The 17,669-nt window shown below is 35.2% G+C and overlaps 1 protein-coding gene across 1 annotated transcript; it reads left to right on the top strand.

Annotated features, from left to right (window-relative positions):
- The first annotated feature begins 10,623 nt into the window (after window positions 1–10,623).
- Window positions 10,624–11,708, top strand: LOC106753496 (probable methyltransferase At1g27930). The gene has a single exon (XM_014635313.2). The coding sequence runs from the start codon at window positions 10,736–10,738 to the stop codon at window positions 11,579–11,581; it is 846 nt and encodes a 281-aa protein (XP_014490799.1). The 5' UTR covers window positions 10,624–10,735; the 3' UTR covers window positions 11,582–11,708.
- Window positions 11,709–17,669: the final 5,961 nt, after the last annotated feature.

Here is a 17,669-nt window from a genome sequence, read left to right as displayed (position 1 = left end):
TCATCCACTCTTGTGTTTAACCTCAATTGATCAAATTGCATTCATGTTTATTTTTTCTGCACTTTATAAAAATCCCAAAATATTATTTTTATAGTCTTGATTGGTTAAGCAAAAGCACAACAGTTTAGTGCCGTGAGTCTCTTGGGAAAACGATACTTGGTCTTACCATTTATATTACTTGTACGATTTGGTACGCTTGCCAATCCGTTAACATATATCTATTCTTCTTATTTATTTCACTTATATATCTAATTGCAATGCACACTTTCTTATTTACCCTTAACCTAATCCCTTGGTGAAAAGAGCCTATTATTAATTACCGGCTTGGTATCCCTAGCCTCCCCTAGTAACCAATAATGCAATGCGATCGGAAGCAACTACAATTGATCGTCCTACCCCTATCCCTAGGCGATATTGGCATAACCAAGGAATTTCCCACCAGTTCATGACATTACCGTATGTCCCCATATCGATAAAGACAAACATCTTTTACTGAATGAGTTAAACAACAAAAACATTGAGCACAGATGAGAACCCAACAATTGATAAATAAGTATATGACAAGCATATGAAATAAAGAAGAATTTGAATATATGAGAGTTTCAAAAGATTACATTGTTCCCCAACAACAAAGGGTTTAGTTCACCATAATCATTGTGAAACTAGATGAAAATAATGAAAGAATGGAAGAAATAACCCTAAACTTGGTTGAATGGAGCCTAAGCATCCAAGGAATCTCCTCCAAGGTGTGTGGAATAGCTCTGGACGTTTCTCTCTGCCAAAAGAATCCTCTTCGAGTTCGCACTGGGGCTATATATAAGCCCAAAAAGATAACAGATAGATTACAGAAAGATTTACAGAATCTAGCTAAAAAAAACAGACAACCGCCTAGGCGCCTAAATTCACCGCTCAGCGGTTTGCCTCTTGCCACTTTGACCACTCAGCGGTCAGTTTTGCCGCTGAGCGGTTTCCCTCTAATCGCTCTGAGCGCTCAGCGGACCATTCTGGCGCTCAGCGACTTGCTTGACCCTTCTTTTCATCATTTTTCTCCTTCTTTCATGGGTCTAAGTCCACCTTACTTCACTTCCATCTTTAATTCATCTAAAAACCCTGTAAAACAATGCAAAACAAGCATAATATCGCTAAAACCAACTTTTGACTCTCACATGACACAACTAAGTGTTTTACTTGATTTAAAGCTCATTCTAGGCCATAAAGGGTGTGTTTTACTATCAAATTTAAGTATGAAAATAATGGTTTTTACACCATTATCAAGAATGTTGATTGTTTTAGATGAAGAGCAATTTTGTTTTGTGACATGTGAATAGTTGAGAACGGAGTGTCCTCTTAAACACTTGAGTGATTGAGTGAAACACTTGCTTGGTGAGAATTGTTGAATTCCATGTTTACATCTATGCTTAGTGGATTGATCATTCATGAATAAAACATCTATTGGGAAATATTTGATTATGTGAACTGAATTGGATTGAAAACATGCATGCATCTTGATAGGATTCCACTGTTAATCTGAATTGAATCATAACTTGTTATGAGGAAAATGAGTTTTGAAAATGTTGAATTATTTGATGAAAAAGTGGAAAGCCATGTTTTGTCCTGTTTGCTTGAGGACAAACAAAGTTCTAAGTTTGGGGTTGTGATAACGGTCTAAAAACCGTTATTTTCATGCTTAAATATGATATCTAAACACACCCTTTGTGGCTTACAATGAGTTTAAAATCAAGTAAAACACTTAGTTGAGTCATGTGAGAGTCAAAAGTTGGTTTTAGATATATTATGCTTCTTTTTGCATTGTTTTGCAGGGTTTTCATGAGAATTGAAGATGTAAGTGAAGAAATGTGAACTTAGACTCATGAAAGAAGCAGAAAAAGGATGAAAAGAAGAGTCAAGTGAACCGCTTAGTGGCCAAAACCAGCGCTGAGCGGCCAGAGCGATTAGAGGAAACCCCGCTCAGCAGTAAAACTGACTGCTTAGCGGTGGCGCGACTAAAGGGAAACCGCTGAGCAGTTTAATTAGGTGTTGAGCAGTTATCTGTTTTTATTGGGCTTAAATTCTGTTACTTTTTTGGTCTATAAATAGACCCAATGGGATTCAAAAAGTAATCTTTTGGCAGACAGAGACGTCCAGAGTTGTTCTACACACCTTGGAGGAGGTTCCTTGGATGCTTAGGCTTCAATCTACCAAATTTAGGGTTTATTCTTCCATTCTTTCATTATTTTTCATCTAGATTCACCATGTCAATGGTGAACTGAACCCTAGGTTTTTGGGGAACAATGTAATCTTTTGAAACTCTCTTATATCAAAATTCTTATCTTCTTTATATGCTTGCATATTGATGGGCTGTCACAACCCACACAAATTTGATGCGCAATTAGAAATGCAGTATAACTAGGAAGTGACTCCTAGGTCGTCTCTCAAGGACCAACTGCGATTCAGAAATTTAGGTCAAACACGAAATGGGAGGGTTTTGTGGAAAGTGTTTTTGTGAATGGAATAAGACTAAATTAAAACTGGAATTAAACTAACTAACAAGATTGAAACGATTGGATGCTAAAGCTAACATTACTACTAAATAATCACAACTAAAAAAAATAGAAAACATTAAAGTAAAAGAAAATGTTAAATCGAACACTGTAACAAACAAATATCTAACACAGTTCAAGCTATTAAAATGCAACACTAAATTAAGAAGATGAAAAACAACTCAAAATGCAATGTAAAATATTTTAAAGCAAAAGAAACAAGAAAATAGAAATTCCTTCTATCCATTTCACGTGACCAAGTTCTTTTACCAAAAGGAAATTAAATTTGCAAGGCTTTTAAAAAGTAACCCTTGACCATGACCATGACCATGTGTTGATTCAAAGGAAACTGAAAATGGGAAAAATTCCCCTCATCTAGCCGTGACCATGCACACCGTTCCAGCTCTAGCTCCAAGAAAAATGCAATGTGTCTTTCATCACCGAGAATAACAATGTGCCCTTCATACTATCCTCTTTTTCTCCAAAAATAACTCATCTATGTATTAGTAGTCTACCTAACTTGATGGGACAACACTTCTACTTCAATGAAATAAACAAAAAAGGCAACAAGTTAATGACTAAATGATGGCTACAGCTCTTCCCATTAACCACCGTATTCCCCTTTTTTTTTTAAACGAAGATAAAATTGAAAGTGAAGTCACCATTGAGCTCCTTTCCCAAGACCGTAACATATCCAACTACTCACATCTAATCTACTTCATGCTAAAAAGTGAAATCAAAGCAAGCACACATCTAATCACCAAATCTGCACCATCCAAGCAATTAATTTGTGCTCCCAGCAGCTAGAAAAGAAATGTACCCGTCAGCTTCACTCATCAATTAAATAAAAGAAATACTAGCTTTACCAATCTGCCAACCATCCCATCACCATACACTCCACCTAATCCACCTTACACTTAACAATAAGAAAAAGATAAGCTAAAGAAATGCTAACCAACTTTGCAATGAACCGAAATGGTCAACTAAAAAGAAAAATAACTTGTGCTTCCCAAAATCCAGGACGTGACAGCCGGTGCAGTGTAAAATTCAATGGAAAATGTGCTTTCTAATTGAACCAAATCCACGCTTGAGAAAAAGAGTTGAATTGTTTCCAAATGCGGCAGTTGCTCTAGCTCAAATGAAAAGACCGTGTGCCTTCAATTCAATCAACGTGCAATGAAAAAAAAATTAAAGTGCTTCATTCATTTAACCAAATTCCATCACCATCAACATTGTTCAAAGTAGAATCAAGAAAGCTCTTTGAGAGAAAACGTTCAGCCCCTTCAGAATCTGAAGTAAAGTGTGTCGGCTGCCTCCTATCCTAGGTCATGAATCCCTAGTAAAAATGGGTGGGGTCCACCCAAAAAAAGAGAAACCCTAGGCCATGTGTCCTCTACTATTTGGGCCCATCATAAATTTGTCAACATTGATCCACATATGCACAAGTTTAATTAAAAATATTCTATACTACTAAGTTACAATATAATTAAATTTTAAATGTCCAAGTGAAGAATCTTGAATTATTTGATAGCACTCCAAATGTCCCAAATTGTATTTCCAAAATTTTCCCTCAAAATAATAATGCAAATAATTAGCTCAGAAAATTCAAATTAATTAAAATTAGAATTTTCGGTCAAATTAAGCACAATTAGCAGAAATGGGAAAATACTGGACAATTAAGCACAATTCCCTGATTANTTCTAGCACAATAAACTAAGTGAAATCAATAAAATATCGACTCATCACATATGCTTGATTTATCAATTGGTGGGTTCCTTACCTTTGCTTAATGCTTTTATCGTTTAACTCATTCGGTAAATGTTGTTTGTCTTTATTGATACGGAGACATACAATAATGTCATGAACTGGGGGGAATTCCTTGATTATGTTAATACCACCTAGAGATAGGGGTAGGATGATCAATTGTATTTTGCTTCTGTTTATCATGCATTATTAGTTACTAGGGGAGGTTAGAGATAGCAAGCCAGTAATTAGTAATAGGCTTTTTTCGCCAAGAGATTGGGTTTAGGGTAGACTAAGAAAGTTTGCATGAAAATATGATAAATAAGCGAATTAGATAAGAAGAATAGATATAAGAGGGTAGATAAGATGCAATTGTAAACCCCAAACAACTTCGTTCATCCATAGTCTTTTCTAGCCAATTATTGATTCACTGCATTTTGCATGTTTAATTTTGTCTTGCATACAAAACCTAAATTTAATTCTTTTCTCAAGTCTTATGCAATTGGTTTACACGAAAGTTAAGGCCTAAGAGTCCTTTGGGAAACGATACTCGGACTTACCCGTTTTATATTACTTGATAACGATCTGGTACACTTGTCAGGGACTTAACAATGCACTAAAGAACACTGCACTATAGCACATAATTAGCCCAAAAAATAAAAACAATAAAAGATATATTTTTTTTTCATTTTTTTAGAAAGATAAAGATAAAAAAATAAAAAGAGAAAGATAAAAAGATAGAAAGATAGATAGATAGATGGAAAGATAGAAAGATTGAAAGATTGAAAGATAGAAAGAGAAAAGGATAAAAGGATAGAAAAATAAAAAGTCTAATCAGTTAAGAATCACACACATAGAATAGTTATACCATGTGTCCCCGACAATGGCGCCAAAAACTTGTTAACACTCTGGCAAGTGTACCATATCAAGTAATAAATAAACAGTAAGTTCGAGTATCGTTTTCCCAAGAGACTCACGACACTAAACAATTGTGCTTTTGCTTAACCAATTAAGATTATGAGAACAATATTTTGTGGTTTTTAAATGCAAAATAGAAAAAGTAAATATGCATGCAATTTGATCAATTGAGGTTAAACACAAAAGTGGATGGATGATGTTGATAATATGAGATGGGTATGCTATTAGGGTTTAGATTTCCCCTAATCACTCTCATATATCTACTATTCTTATTTGTTATCAATGTTCAAGCAACTTTCTAATTTACTCTAAAACCGATTCTTCAGCAAAAAGAGCCTATCAACAATTACTGGTTTACTATTCATAGTCTCCCTAGTAACTACTAACGCATTAATGATAGAAGCTTAAAGCAATTGACCGTCATATTCCTATTCCTAGGTAATATTTCATAATCAAGAGAATTCTCCTCAGGTCTAGATTTTCCCGTATGTTCCTATATCGACAAAATCACTGATCATGACACTGAATGAGTTAAACAATGCAAGCTTTAATCTTAGAGAAAAAACCCAAAACTATTGATAGCAAAAGTATATGAATAAAATAAGAACTTCGATATAAGAGAATTTAGAGATTACATATTTCCCCAACAAAAAATAAGATTAGTTTTCCATCGTCATGGAAGAACTAGGTGTACAATGGAATGAAAGAGATAGAAACCCTATAAAGAGAAAATGAGAGTTGTTAATTCCCCAAATCTGCCCCCAAAGGGGTGAAAAATATGTTTCTGTGCCTAAGCCATTAAAAGATACATTCTCTAGGATGTCTAGGTCTTTTAAATAGGACATAAAAATAATAGAAAACAGGTTCAAGCTCAAACAGATCATAAAAATCGTAGAAAATATATCAAATCATGATCTGGTTGACTTTTTCTGCATTCTGGTTGACTTTTCAGCACTCTGGTTGACTGGTTGTTTTTTCTGGTTGACTGGTTGATACTACAAAATCAAGGGAATTTATTGATAAAATCATAAAGCATGTCCTCAACTGTCTTATTATCAAAACTAAAGCAAAATCATGAGTCGAAGCAAGTTTCTAAATCAACAAGGGTGCATTTGATATCAAAATTAAGTATAAAAAATAACGGATTTTAGACCATTATCAGGGTGGTAATGTCAGAGATATGGGAGTAGGGCTGGATTTTAGCATGTGTAAAGGCCATCCAGTATTTGGCCAGGGCTGTCAGATAACAACGTCTAATGTGAATAGGTGCCTCCTGCCTATTCCTCTGGAAGTGTCCACCAGGGACACATAAAACTTACTCCACATCATCAAAATCAACTCCTTCCTCCAAGGAAAGTGTAAACTAGCACTGCTCTCCATCCCAGTCTATGCCTAAAAAGTTGTTCACTGTGTTAGCATCAAAAGATATTCTCTTACCCCTTCCATAGGTCATGTACGTCTCGTTCTCTCCAGCTATTGCCCTTGCATTTGTATAAAATTCTTTGACCACAACAATGTTGGCAGGAGTAGGGTAAGATGCTACGTTCCTCTAATTACTTTTATCCAACTTTCTTTCAAATTGTGGAGCCAAAGATGGTATGATCGCCACCTTACGCTCCATAAGCAGTCTTCTACCTTCCACTGTTGGGAGGTATCTTTCATGTGCAACAGAAGAAATTTGTTGGAGTAAATTTGCTCTTTCTCCTTCCTCTTGTTTGAAATGGTCTTCACCCTTTTCCCTAATGAAGAAGCCATTCCTATACCACACAAATTCATAGATCATAAACAAATATCATCAAGCATCAGTAACATGAACAAAAACAACTCAATTGTGGACCCGACACAGTTTATATATATATCGCATACCTTTCATTCATTAGGTCAAGTATATTAGTTTCACACATTATTACATTTTTCACAGCATACATATTAGGACCACTTAAATAGACTCGTGCATTTTTATAGTTGTACTATACCTTGGTGATCGATTGACTGAGGAGAATCCGGAGCCAAAACAGGCAACCGACCGATTGTCAAACAAATGCTAATCAGGAAAGGTAAATATCATTAATGGCCAATTAATACGCTTAATGGTCATATCAAAAGACAAATATATGCATTTATGAATGATTGACAAGTTATGTTGCATAAAAATATATTGTATTAATAGATGATTAGTAGGGATGGTTGATCATGAAGCCTATAAATCAAGTCCACGGATATGATACGTAGGGTTGTTTATTTTGCATTAGGTGGAATTTTGGTTTGTTAGTCTTTTTTGTGAAAAAAAAAAACAAGTTCAATAAATGATGTCGTTGTCGGGGATTTAGCGACTTAGGATTTAGTTGTATAGTTATCCTTGCATTCATTCTTTTAGCCTTATATTTTCTTTTATTTTCTAGAAAAAAAAATTGAAATTTGTAAATTTTGGGTTCCCTTTAGGAATTTAAATTTTCCTATAAAACCAATTATGCGTGATTCAATAGTGATATCTCTTTCTTTATTTTGGAAATAATCTAGTTACGTGTCATTTTTGTATAGTGGTTTATTGTGCCTGTTTTGTTGTTCTTTTATACAATATGGTAAAATGAAGGACTAGGTCAAGATAAAAAAAAGCAACATAGCTTTGATGATCAATGTGACACAAAGTTGGGTGATCATGTTGCTACAACAGCCTTCGCACTAGAGTTGCTTGAGACAGTATGAGTATAAGCACTTGGGGTGATGGAAAATCCTCACAAAACTTAACATGTGAGCATTCAAAGCTTACAAAATTTTGAAGAAGTAAGCAACTTTGACTTTCTCTACATGTTGATCAAGAGGCTCCCCACATATGGAGTGGCAGGAGAATATCCACACATATTCTTAAAGAAGTTTCATGTGGTGTGCTCAACATTCAAACCAGTAGAGGTCCCTAAAGAATGTATCAAGTTGAAGGCATTCCTGTTCTATTTGTGAGACACAAAAAAGGAATGATTGAACTACAAAACCTATTCTACACCATTCTTTGCTTGGGCTAAAATGTAGAAAAGATTTTGGAGAAATTTTTCCTAGCCTCAAGAACAATCTCCATAAGAAAGGAAACTAGTTCCATCATGTTGCTGCAAGGAAAATGTTATGACAAGATCGTGTAGAGAGACTAGACTGTCTAGTAACTCGAGTTTTGAAGTGTAACAAACAACATTTAACGAAATATCGTTTAGTGAAGTATAACTTCTAAGCGAAGTTTATGTTAGAACATTTTTATTAAACGTTTGTAAGACAAACAATGATGTGTCAGTATAAAAGGATAAATAATATTTGATAAAAGCATGTCTAGAGAAAGAAGCAATAAGTGCTATATGTCATATCAATTGATATCAAAAGTGGTTAAACTCGGACTAGTCAGGTTGACTAGGGGAACAAGGAGTGGTTGATAACACTCGGTGTACACCAAGAGTGGTTTGTACTCATTTGTAATCTTGTATAAATTAGTGAAACCCCTCAAGAGTTCTTAAGGGAGACTAGACATAGTCGAGGTTGAGTGAACTAGTATAAAAAGTACTTGTGTTATTGTTTTTCCTATTTAAAATGTTTTCCTAAATGCTTGCTTGAAAACACAAACGTTTAATAGCTACTACAATTTAACTAACGCTCAGAATAGTTATTAAACATTATTTTTGCAAAAAAGTTTTGAAACATTATTCAAACTCTCTATTTCTAGTATTTCCCTATATTTCAGAGAGACCTTAATAGAGTATTGAGATAGATTTAACACATCGAGTATTCCATGTCCAAATCATCAAATTAGTGCCTTCTCATCTTGTACTTCTACGAAGGATTGCTGCATAAAGATAGATTTTATGTTATTGTTGTTGTTGGAAAATCCTTAATGGACAAGATAATTTCTAAAATCTGATCATTATTAACCAAATTGAATGGTTGTCTTGATGAAGCCTCTGATTCTATGTATGTTCTGAGGTTCTGATTTACAACCACTACAAGTTTTTTATGAACTTAATATTCTTTCTGATATACCCGAAATTTAAACTGATTTTAATGCTTTTGACATGTTAGAAAACTGAATTCATTGAACCCATAATTGAAATGGTTGATGTCATGGCTGTGCACACTCATAATTTTTTATTGAACGTTTGATATTATAATAAAATTGAAATATGATAATATCATTATACTGAATACCTTTTATCCATAATAAAATTTATTTTGGTAAAGACTTTAAAAGTGAATGGAATAAATCAAGGGATAGAGAAATCGAAATAAAGAAGCCCATTGTCCCGACCGGTATCCTAAAGAATTTAATGAAGCAACATGTCTTCTATTTTAGGTTGAGTATCATTTCCTCATATAAACAATAAAGTAAATAGTATGCTCTTTTTTCTCTTTTAAAGATTGGCTTGTCAAGAAACAATTGGTCCAAAAATCGGGATTGACGAATATGGGAACATTGAACCACGCAAGGAAAGTGAATGGTTGAGTTAGAAGGAACCAAAAAATTACTTACACAGCAGTTGTACGAGATTAGACATCCTAGAACAATTGTCAAAGAATCACAAGCCTAAAGAATAAAACTAGTTAAACACTCTTGAAAAATGAAAAATCATTTAAAGTAAAAATTTTATTAAATTTTCATTATCTTATAATTTTACATGTTTTTAATTTAAATTTTATTATAAATATCTTTCTATTAAACATTTGAAATATCTTTTGTTTTTGTCAAATTATTATTGACATATTTAAATCTTCAACTACTCAATTAATTGTTTGTGATTAAATATCTTATTACTAGTCAATACTTATAGCTAGTTAGCCAACTTATTTATAATACTAAAACAAATTTATTAAATTGACCATAAACTTAAATATTTAAACAAAATAAGTAAATATTTAGAATATTTAATAAATCAAAATTTTAAAATTAAAATTAATTTAAAATATTGAAATATAAAAAATAAAATCTTAATTAGACCTTAAATAAAAAAAATAGTCAAACACTCTACCAGTCCTCATGAAATTCTTAAATCAACTGGCCATGATTGCTGTAGCAACACGTGGAGAAGCTGAAACATTTCCCCAATCACGACACCGACTGGCATTCAAGTTGTGCCTTTCAGTTAGCATCCAATGGCTGAAAATATTTTAAATTATATTTTCTTAATGTATTTAGTCAACCAATCTGATTAGAATGGGTAGGATTTGACTGAGAAAGAGAAGTGAGCACAGAGGATGATTCCCAGTGGACACCAAATTTTAAATTTCAAATCTAACCCAATCCCAATAGGACACGAAGATGGAGCGTATAGTACGACATGTATCGGTTTTGGCTAAACACATCCAATTCCCTTAATCTTAACATTAACATATTAATTAATAAGAATAATATTAATAATATTGAATGACATTTATTGTCGTGCCCTCACATTTGTCACCACCAGCCACCAATATCTATCTTGACAATAAAACCCCCCCTCACGTTTCCAATCCCATAAAACGACCATTTCCAAAATCTTCGTACTTCGTCTCTCCATCAAGCAATGCAAGGGAGCGAGAGGATGAAGAACAGATGGTTCATGTGGCTATTGGGGACATTGTGCATAATCGGAGTAACACTCTTCATCGCCAGTTTTATGCAAACCTCTGAGAACAGTCTTCTATGCTCAATAACCAGAGCGCGGCAGCAGTTAACCGGACCTACCACATCGATGCAGCTCAGAGCGATACTTCACTACGCCACCTCGCAGATTGTGCCGCAACAGTCTCTTTCGGAAATCACCGTCACCTTCGACGTGCTCCAGGCCCTTAATCGGCCTGCCAATTTTCTCGTCTTTGGGCTGGGCCACGACTCCCTCATGTGGGCCGGTCTCAACGCAGGCGGCACCACGCTCTTCCTCGAGGAGGACCCTAAGTGGGTCCAGACCGTCCTCAAGGACGCGCCGTTCCTCCGGGCCCACACCGTCCACTACCGAACGCAGCTCCGCGAAGCCGACCAGCTCCTCTCGTCTTACCGCTCCGAGCCCGCCTGCTCGCCGGCCACCGCCACCCTCCGCGGCAACGAGCGGTGCAAGCTGGCGCTCCAGAACCTCCCGGACGAGGTGTACTCGACGGAGTGGGATCTGATCATGATTGACGCGCCGAAGGGGTACTTCGCGGAGGCGCCAGGACGCATGGCGGCGATCTTCTCGGCGGCGGTAATGGCGAGGGACAGGAAGGGCTCCGGCGTGACGCACGTGTTCCTGCACGATGTGGATCGGAAGGTGGAGAAGGTTTATGCGGAAGAGTTTCTCTGCCGGAAACAGTTGGTGAAAGGCGTTGGCAGGCTCTGGCACTTCGAGATTCCTCCCAGGGCTAATCACTCTCGTGATGACGCGCGTTTCTGTTAGGTTTTCTTTTTTATTATTTTATTTTATTTTATTTTGACGGGGTAAGGAATACTGAAGAAAAGTGAGAGAGGACCATATCTATATGTCATTATAGCTTTGCCGTTTTAGTTTACTTTTTGCATCTTCATTAATTTGATCACCCAAAAAAAGGCAGTCCTTACAGGTGGACGGTGGCGATGACGAAGGCACCGTCGCACTCTACCGACACTTTTTCACACACGAGAAACTTGTGGAGTGTGCTTCATTCCTTTTTCGTCTGGCTTCTGTTAACACCTTATTAGTCTAATTTCGATTGGATTGGCGGTCAATGTCCGTTCTGCTTTGTCCGCACCCACCGATTTTGGGGAATCGCTTCTCCACTTCATGTGAAATGAAATTGAATTTAAATTAACTGGAGTTTAAGTTAAATAAGGTTTTGGCTAACTTTTTTTTCATTCAAAGCTGACTTAAATGTTCTAACGCATTGAAAGCCTATTTATATGTTCCAAACTTTTTGCTTTTTTTTTTTTTTTACTTTACCTTATTGGTTTAATTCTACTTTGAATTTGAACTCCTAGAGTGAAAAATATTTACTATAAAATTTACCGTTATGCTATGCGTATTTTTTATTTGTTATTAATACTGTAAAGAAAATCTAACCAAACGATTTACAGAGGTGAGCGACTAAGTCTAGTTAATTTCAGAAGTACATATAACATTGAATATAAAACGTTTATGACAAAACTTTGATGGAAAAAATTTAGGCATGCTTACCTTGTTTAGTATAAAGAAGCAGAAGATAAAACCAGAATCAATTTAGCACATTTTATGGAGACGGATTTTCATTAAATATGTTACAATAAAGAAAAATCGAGGGTAATTGTCTCATATCCCTCTACCTACGACCTGCTGTATCAAATTTTTACTTTTTCTTGTTTTCCATTAAACATTCTAGCGCGGCGGCTAACAAGTTTGACATGTGCAAATGTTTGACAAATGTGAGAAATCTTAATTAAATACAAGATCCTTGTCTATTGTTTACGATTAATTATGATAATCCAAAAGACAACATGGATTTGGGTTAATTAGCCTATGTTTATCTAGGAAAAAGAAAAACTTATATATTATGTATAAATAATATTTATTATAGGCAAAAAAATTATATATTAAGTATAAATAATATTTATTACGAGATAAATTATTTATGTTTTCATTTATTGGATACAATGAAAATTATGTATAAGATTAATTTTTCTTTGGTTGCATATACATATATGGTCCTCTATTTATAATAGAAAAAATATGGGTTAAGCTCAAAATACAAATAAGAAATAATGACAAATTAACTAAAGATAAAAGATAAAGAAAAGATAAAGATAATATATCTAACCGTCTCACTCAAGCTATTGCGTTCAAATCGTATGTACCAAGTTTGTTACAAATATAATCAATTTTCGGTCCCCATAAAGACTTAGTGAAAATATGTATTAACTGATCACTTTAATTAACGAACTCGGTCTTGATATCTCCAAATATAATTTTCTCTCGAATGAAATGATAGTCAATCTCAATGTATTTGCTCCTCTCATGAAAGACATAATTAGAACTAATATGAAGAGCATCTTGATTGTCACATATAAGTGTTATTTGAGTGACATCTCCAAATTGTATTCTCTAAGCAATTGCTTAAGCCAAACAAGTTCACAAGTGGTTGAGGCCATAGATCTATATTCTACTTTTGCACTAGATCTTGCTATAACACTCTTTTTCTTACTTCTACACTGAACTTGTTGGGTGTCGTGGTGTCCACCCCTCATCTTGCCATAAAGTTTATGTCCTCGTCCAAGGACATTGTCACGGTCCACTATGACCAGAAGACGACCTGAGAGTGTTACATCGCAAACCTGCGATTCCCAACTCCCATGCTGTTAAGACCTCGGCAAGTGTACCAAATCGTATCAAGTAATAATAATTGGTAAGACCAAGTATCGTTTCCCAAGAGACTCACGGTACTAAACAATCATGTGATTACTTAACTAATTAAGACTGGAAAACTATTTTGTGGATTTTTAAATGCAATAAAAATAAACATAATAACAAATTATAAATTTTGATCAATTGAGGCTTAATACAAGAATGAATGGATGATGTTGAAAATAAGATATGATAATGTTGTTGGGGTTTAAATTTCACCGTCCCCACTTTCATAAATATAAGAATTCATCTTCTTCATTAAATTGTTAACGTCACTCCCTAAATTACTTAGAACCCGATCCCTCGGCGTAAAAAGTCTATCCTTTAATTATTAGACCACAATCCCTTCCATCGCTAACAATTAATTTTGCATTATGAACAAAAGCTTAAGACAACTAAACATCTTATTCCTATCCCTAGGCAATATTTCTCTTCGGTGAAATTCTCCAGATCATGGTTTTTAGGTATTTTCAAATAACAAAGAAAGCCAAGCATCATGATATGAGTGATCAAAACATAACAAGCATTGAGTGAAGGAGAAAATCACTAACAATTAATGTAAGAAGCATAAATAATTCAGAACATATTCAAATACATGAATGTTTAAAGGTTACAGCTGTTGGAAAACAGGTAGGCTTCTTTTACACCAAGAGGGGGGAGGGGTGAATTGGTGTTGTATCAAAAATAAGTTCTTTTCGCAATCTTGAAAACAAAGTAAAAAGCTTTTTGAACTTTCTTGAAATGCAACCAATCAGAATATGTATGCAGCGGAAAAATGTAGTTGACTGCGTGAAATATAGAGTCTAATGGAATGTAAAAGATAAGGGATAGAGAAAATCAAACAAAGGTTTTTATACTGGTTCGACCAACAATGCCTACATCCAGTGTGCTTCCACTCAAGAAGCAAATGCACTATAATGGTTGCGGTTTTTACAACAAGGAATTTATAGAAGACCTCCACATCAAAAATATAAATCTCCTCTCTAACCCAAAACCAAAATATAGCTGCAGAACAAAACCAGAATTGTAGCAGGAATCCCCTCTTCTACAATCTGCAACACCACTTTGAACAATCCTCAAAGTGAATTATCCCGTTGTATCAAACCAGGTCCAAATCCAGCAGTCTTCAAAGGATGTCAAGCCTTCAACACAATCACACAGAAGCACCTTTCTTGTGCAGATAATGATCAACAAATGTAAGCACACAAAATCTCCTCTATGCATCTCGTTTTTCGAAAGTTGGAGCGGTTCTCTTCGAGTTGACAAAGTAGTTCTCTTCCAGTTTGTTTGTCGAAGGAAGGTTCTTTTATCTTTTATTTCATTCACTTATTGTAAATTTGTGAAACTGATTTTTAGTGAAACTATTAATCACTTTTTATAGTGATTAACGACTTAATGTAGATTATTTTGAATTGAACCAGTATAAAACTTATCTGTGTGATTTTTCTACTCCTTACACTCTTTACTATTTTATACACATCAACTGTTTGATAAATTTTCTCTTAGAAAATTTACTTTTAAAACTGACCATTTTATAACTTGTGACCGAACACGCTTTATAAATCTTATTCCGCTGTTGCGACTCTATAACGGATACTGATTGCATTTCCAACACTAGGTATTTGTCAATAACAAAGAAAACCAAAAATCATGTCATGAATGAGTTAAACACAACAAGCATAGAGAAAAAGAGAAAATCTCTAACAATTAATGAAAGAAGCATATAATAATTCAATACAAATTCAAATACATGAGAGTTTAGAGGTTACATCTTCCCCAACAACAAATGAGATTAGTTCTCTATTGTCATGGATAACCTAGGTGTACAATGGAATGAAAGAATGAGATAAAAACCCTAGAAAGAGAAGAGGAGAGCTCCCACATCCCCAATCTGCCTCCAAAGCGGCAAAAAGTGTGTTTCTGTATCCCAAAGGAGATATAAACCCTAGAACGAACAAATCCTTAAATAGAGCAAAAAAAAAAGTCCACGCCGACGTCGTTGGCACTCAGCATCCCAACGTAGGGCATTCGGGAAACGGTGCGAGAGGATGGCAGTGAGGGCCCTAAAAAGGGCAAGCAGGCATTCTACGGCACAGGAGATTAGCGCTCAGCGCCCCAGGAAGGGTGCCCAGGCTTGGTGCGATTCAACTTCTAGCGCTTAGGGCCCCTAAACTGGCTGACGCTCAGGGCACCTAAAGGGGCGCTCAGCCTTGACTGGCTTTTTTGCACTGCATTCTTTTTCTCTTTTTTTTTTTTTGTAGCTTTCCTTGCTCCTTGTGGTTGGTTAAGCTCTATCCATTGTTGGAGATTCTTCCAAGCACATTATTAGCTACAAAATAAAGGGAATTTAGTGATTAAATCATGAAGTATAACCTCTACTCACTTATTCACAAAACTAAAGCAAAAACATGAGTTAAAGCAAGTTTCTAAGTCAAAGAGGGTGCATTTAGTATGAAAGTTGAATCATAGATAACGGTAATTTCAACTGTTATCATATACCCAAAAAAAAAAGGATATATGATTAGGATAATTATAAGATTATCTCGTTGTAATTATATATTTATGACATGCTTTATTATTCTATTATATGATTACTATAATGGTTATAAAAGTTAGCATGTGTAAGAACCTAGAAAATAGAGTATTACAATAGATAGGTGTATTAAAATAATGAGACGAACATTTTATATTAAAATAATCTAATAACATAAATAGAAAATTCTAAAGCTCGGTTGATTATCTTAAAACATATTATCTCTCTAAAACATCGTTTTCTACTCTTTCTCTACCATTTCTCTACTTTTCTTGATTCCTTGATCCTCTGTTTGACTATCAGGAGGCACCTTGGCGATCACTGCTTTGAGGTCTACAACTTCAACCGATTAATTTCTTGTTTTAATCGAGTAAGTCAAAAACCCCTTTCCTTCTTGATTTCTAGGGTTCTTGAGGATGCATGATAATACTGTTTTGCATGAATCAATAATTTTTTTCTTGTTTCTTAGTTTTATCAATGTTCTAAGCAGGTTTAGAATCACCAATCGGTGATTTGTATATGTTCTAGATATTTCCTTATGCTGCAAGGTATCTGCGGAGCGTTTTGAGTTTTTGGGCAGTTGGATTAAAGGTAAGGGAAGCTAGCATTTTTTTTAAATCTGAACTTCAAAGTATGTGTTAGCATGTGGCAGTATAGAAATTCAATGCATGTTAACTTGGATTCTTGAGTGATGTGTAGTTGGGGTATGTTTGATTTATTTAAGGAAAATAATATTATGAATTGGTTCATTGTGCGAATGGTTGGAGAGAGTTGCTCTCTGTTTGGTGATTCGCATAACGAATCTGGGTGTTGTGCGACTGGTGGTGGCCTGGGATCACTGCCAGATTAATTTGAATAGTGAAGGGGTGCACTATGTGAGTGTTTAGGGAGTCTGAGCCACTGCTTAGGGCTCTCGCATAACGATTTGACACGTTATGCGAGGGTTTAGAGTATGATACTATTGAGAGTTTATTCGCACAACGAGTGTAGTCGTTGTGCGAAAGATTATGAAGGGTGGGTCTTTGTTTGAGGATTCGCATAGCGAGTTGAGTTGCTGTGCTAGAAACCCCTGGATTCGCTAGGTGAGACTGTGCACTGAGCGAATGATCTAGTTTTGGTTGACTCCTTTTCTTCTTTGTTTTATGAGGTTTCAATTGATGTACTGATTTAATTAGAAATTATGTATGAGTTATATGAGTAACAAAGTAAAGGGATATATGATTCATTGTAATGAAAAGAATTCCAAGGAGGAATTTCTTATTGTGAATTTAAAAGGGACTAGTATAAGTTGTAAGAAGCCGATACGATAGTTATTTTGAACCTCTAATGGTCATTTGTACTCAATTGGAGAGTGATGAGTAATGTTGTGAGAGGAGCAGGAGATCCTAGCCTGGGGCCTTTCTTCACGGTGGTAAAGGGCATTTAAAGGACTAACCTTGTGTGGTAGCTTTGAGTGGGTTAGTGATGGCAACCCCTAAAGGGACTTCCCATCCAAAGAAGTATCAATTACACTAAGACTATGAAAGGGAAGTTGATTGACAACTTACTTTTACTTTCTAAAGTCTTAGCATGATTCATCTTTGCTAAATAACTTTACATTGT

This window comes from Vigna radiata, unplaced genomic scaffold (assembly GCF_000741045.1).
Source record: "Vigna radiata var. radiata cultivar VC1973A unplaced genomic scaffold, Vradiata_ver6 scaffold_131, whole genome shotgun sequence".
In the NCBI taxonomy this organism is placed as follows: domain Eukaryota; kingdom Viridiplantae; phylum Streptophyta; class Magnoliopsida; order Fabales; family Fabaceae; genus Vigna; species Vigna radiata.
Note: the sequence above shows the minus strand (reverse complement) of the source record. Positions and strands in the feature narration are given on the sequence as shown.

Bases quoted from the DNA above. Each gene is read 5' to 3' on its own strand.
- LOC106753496 (XM_014635313.2), top strand. From the start codon at position 10,736: ATGCAAGGGAGCGAGAGGATGAAGAACAGATGGTTCATGTGGCTATTG.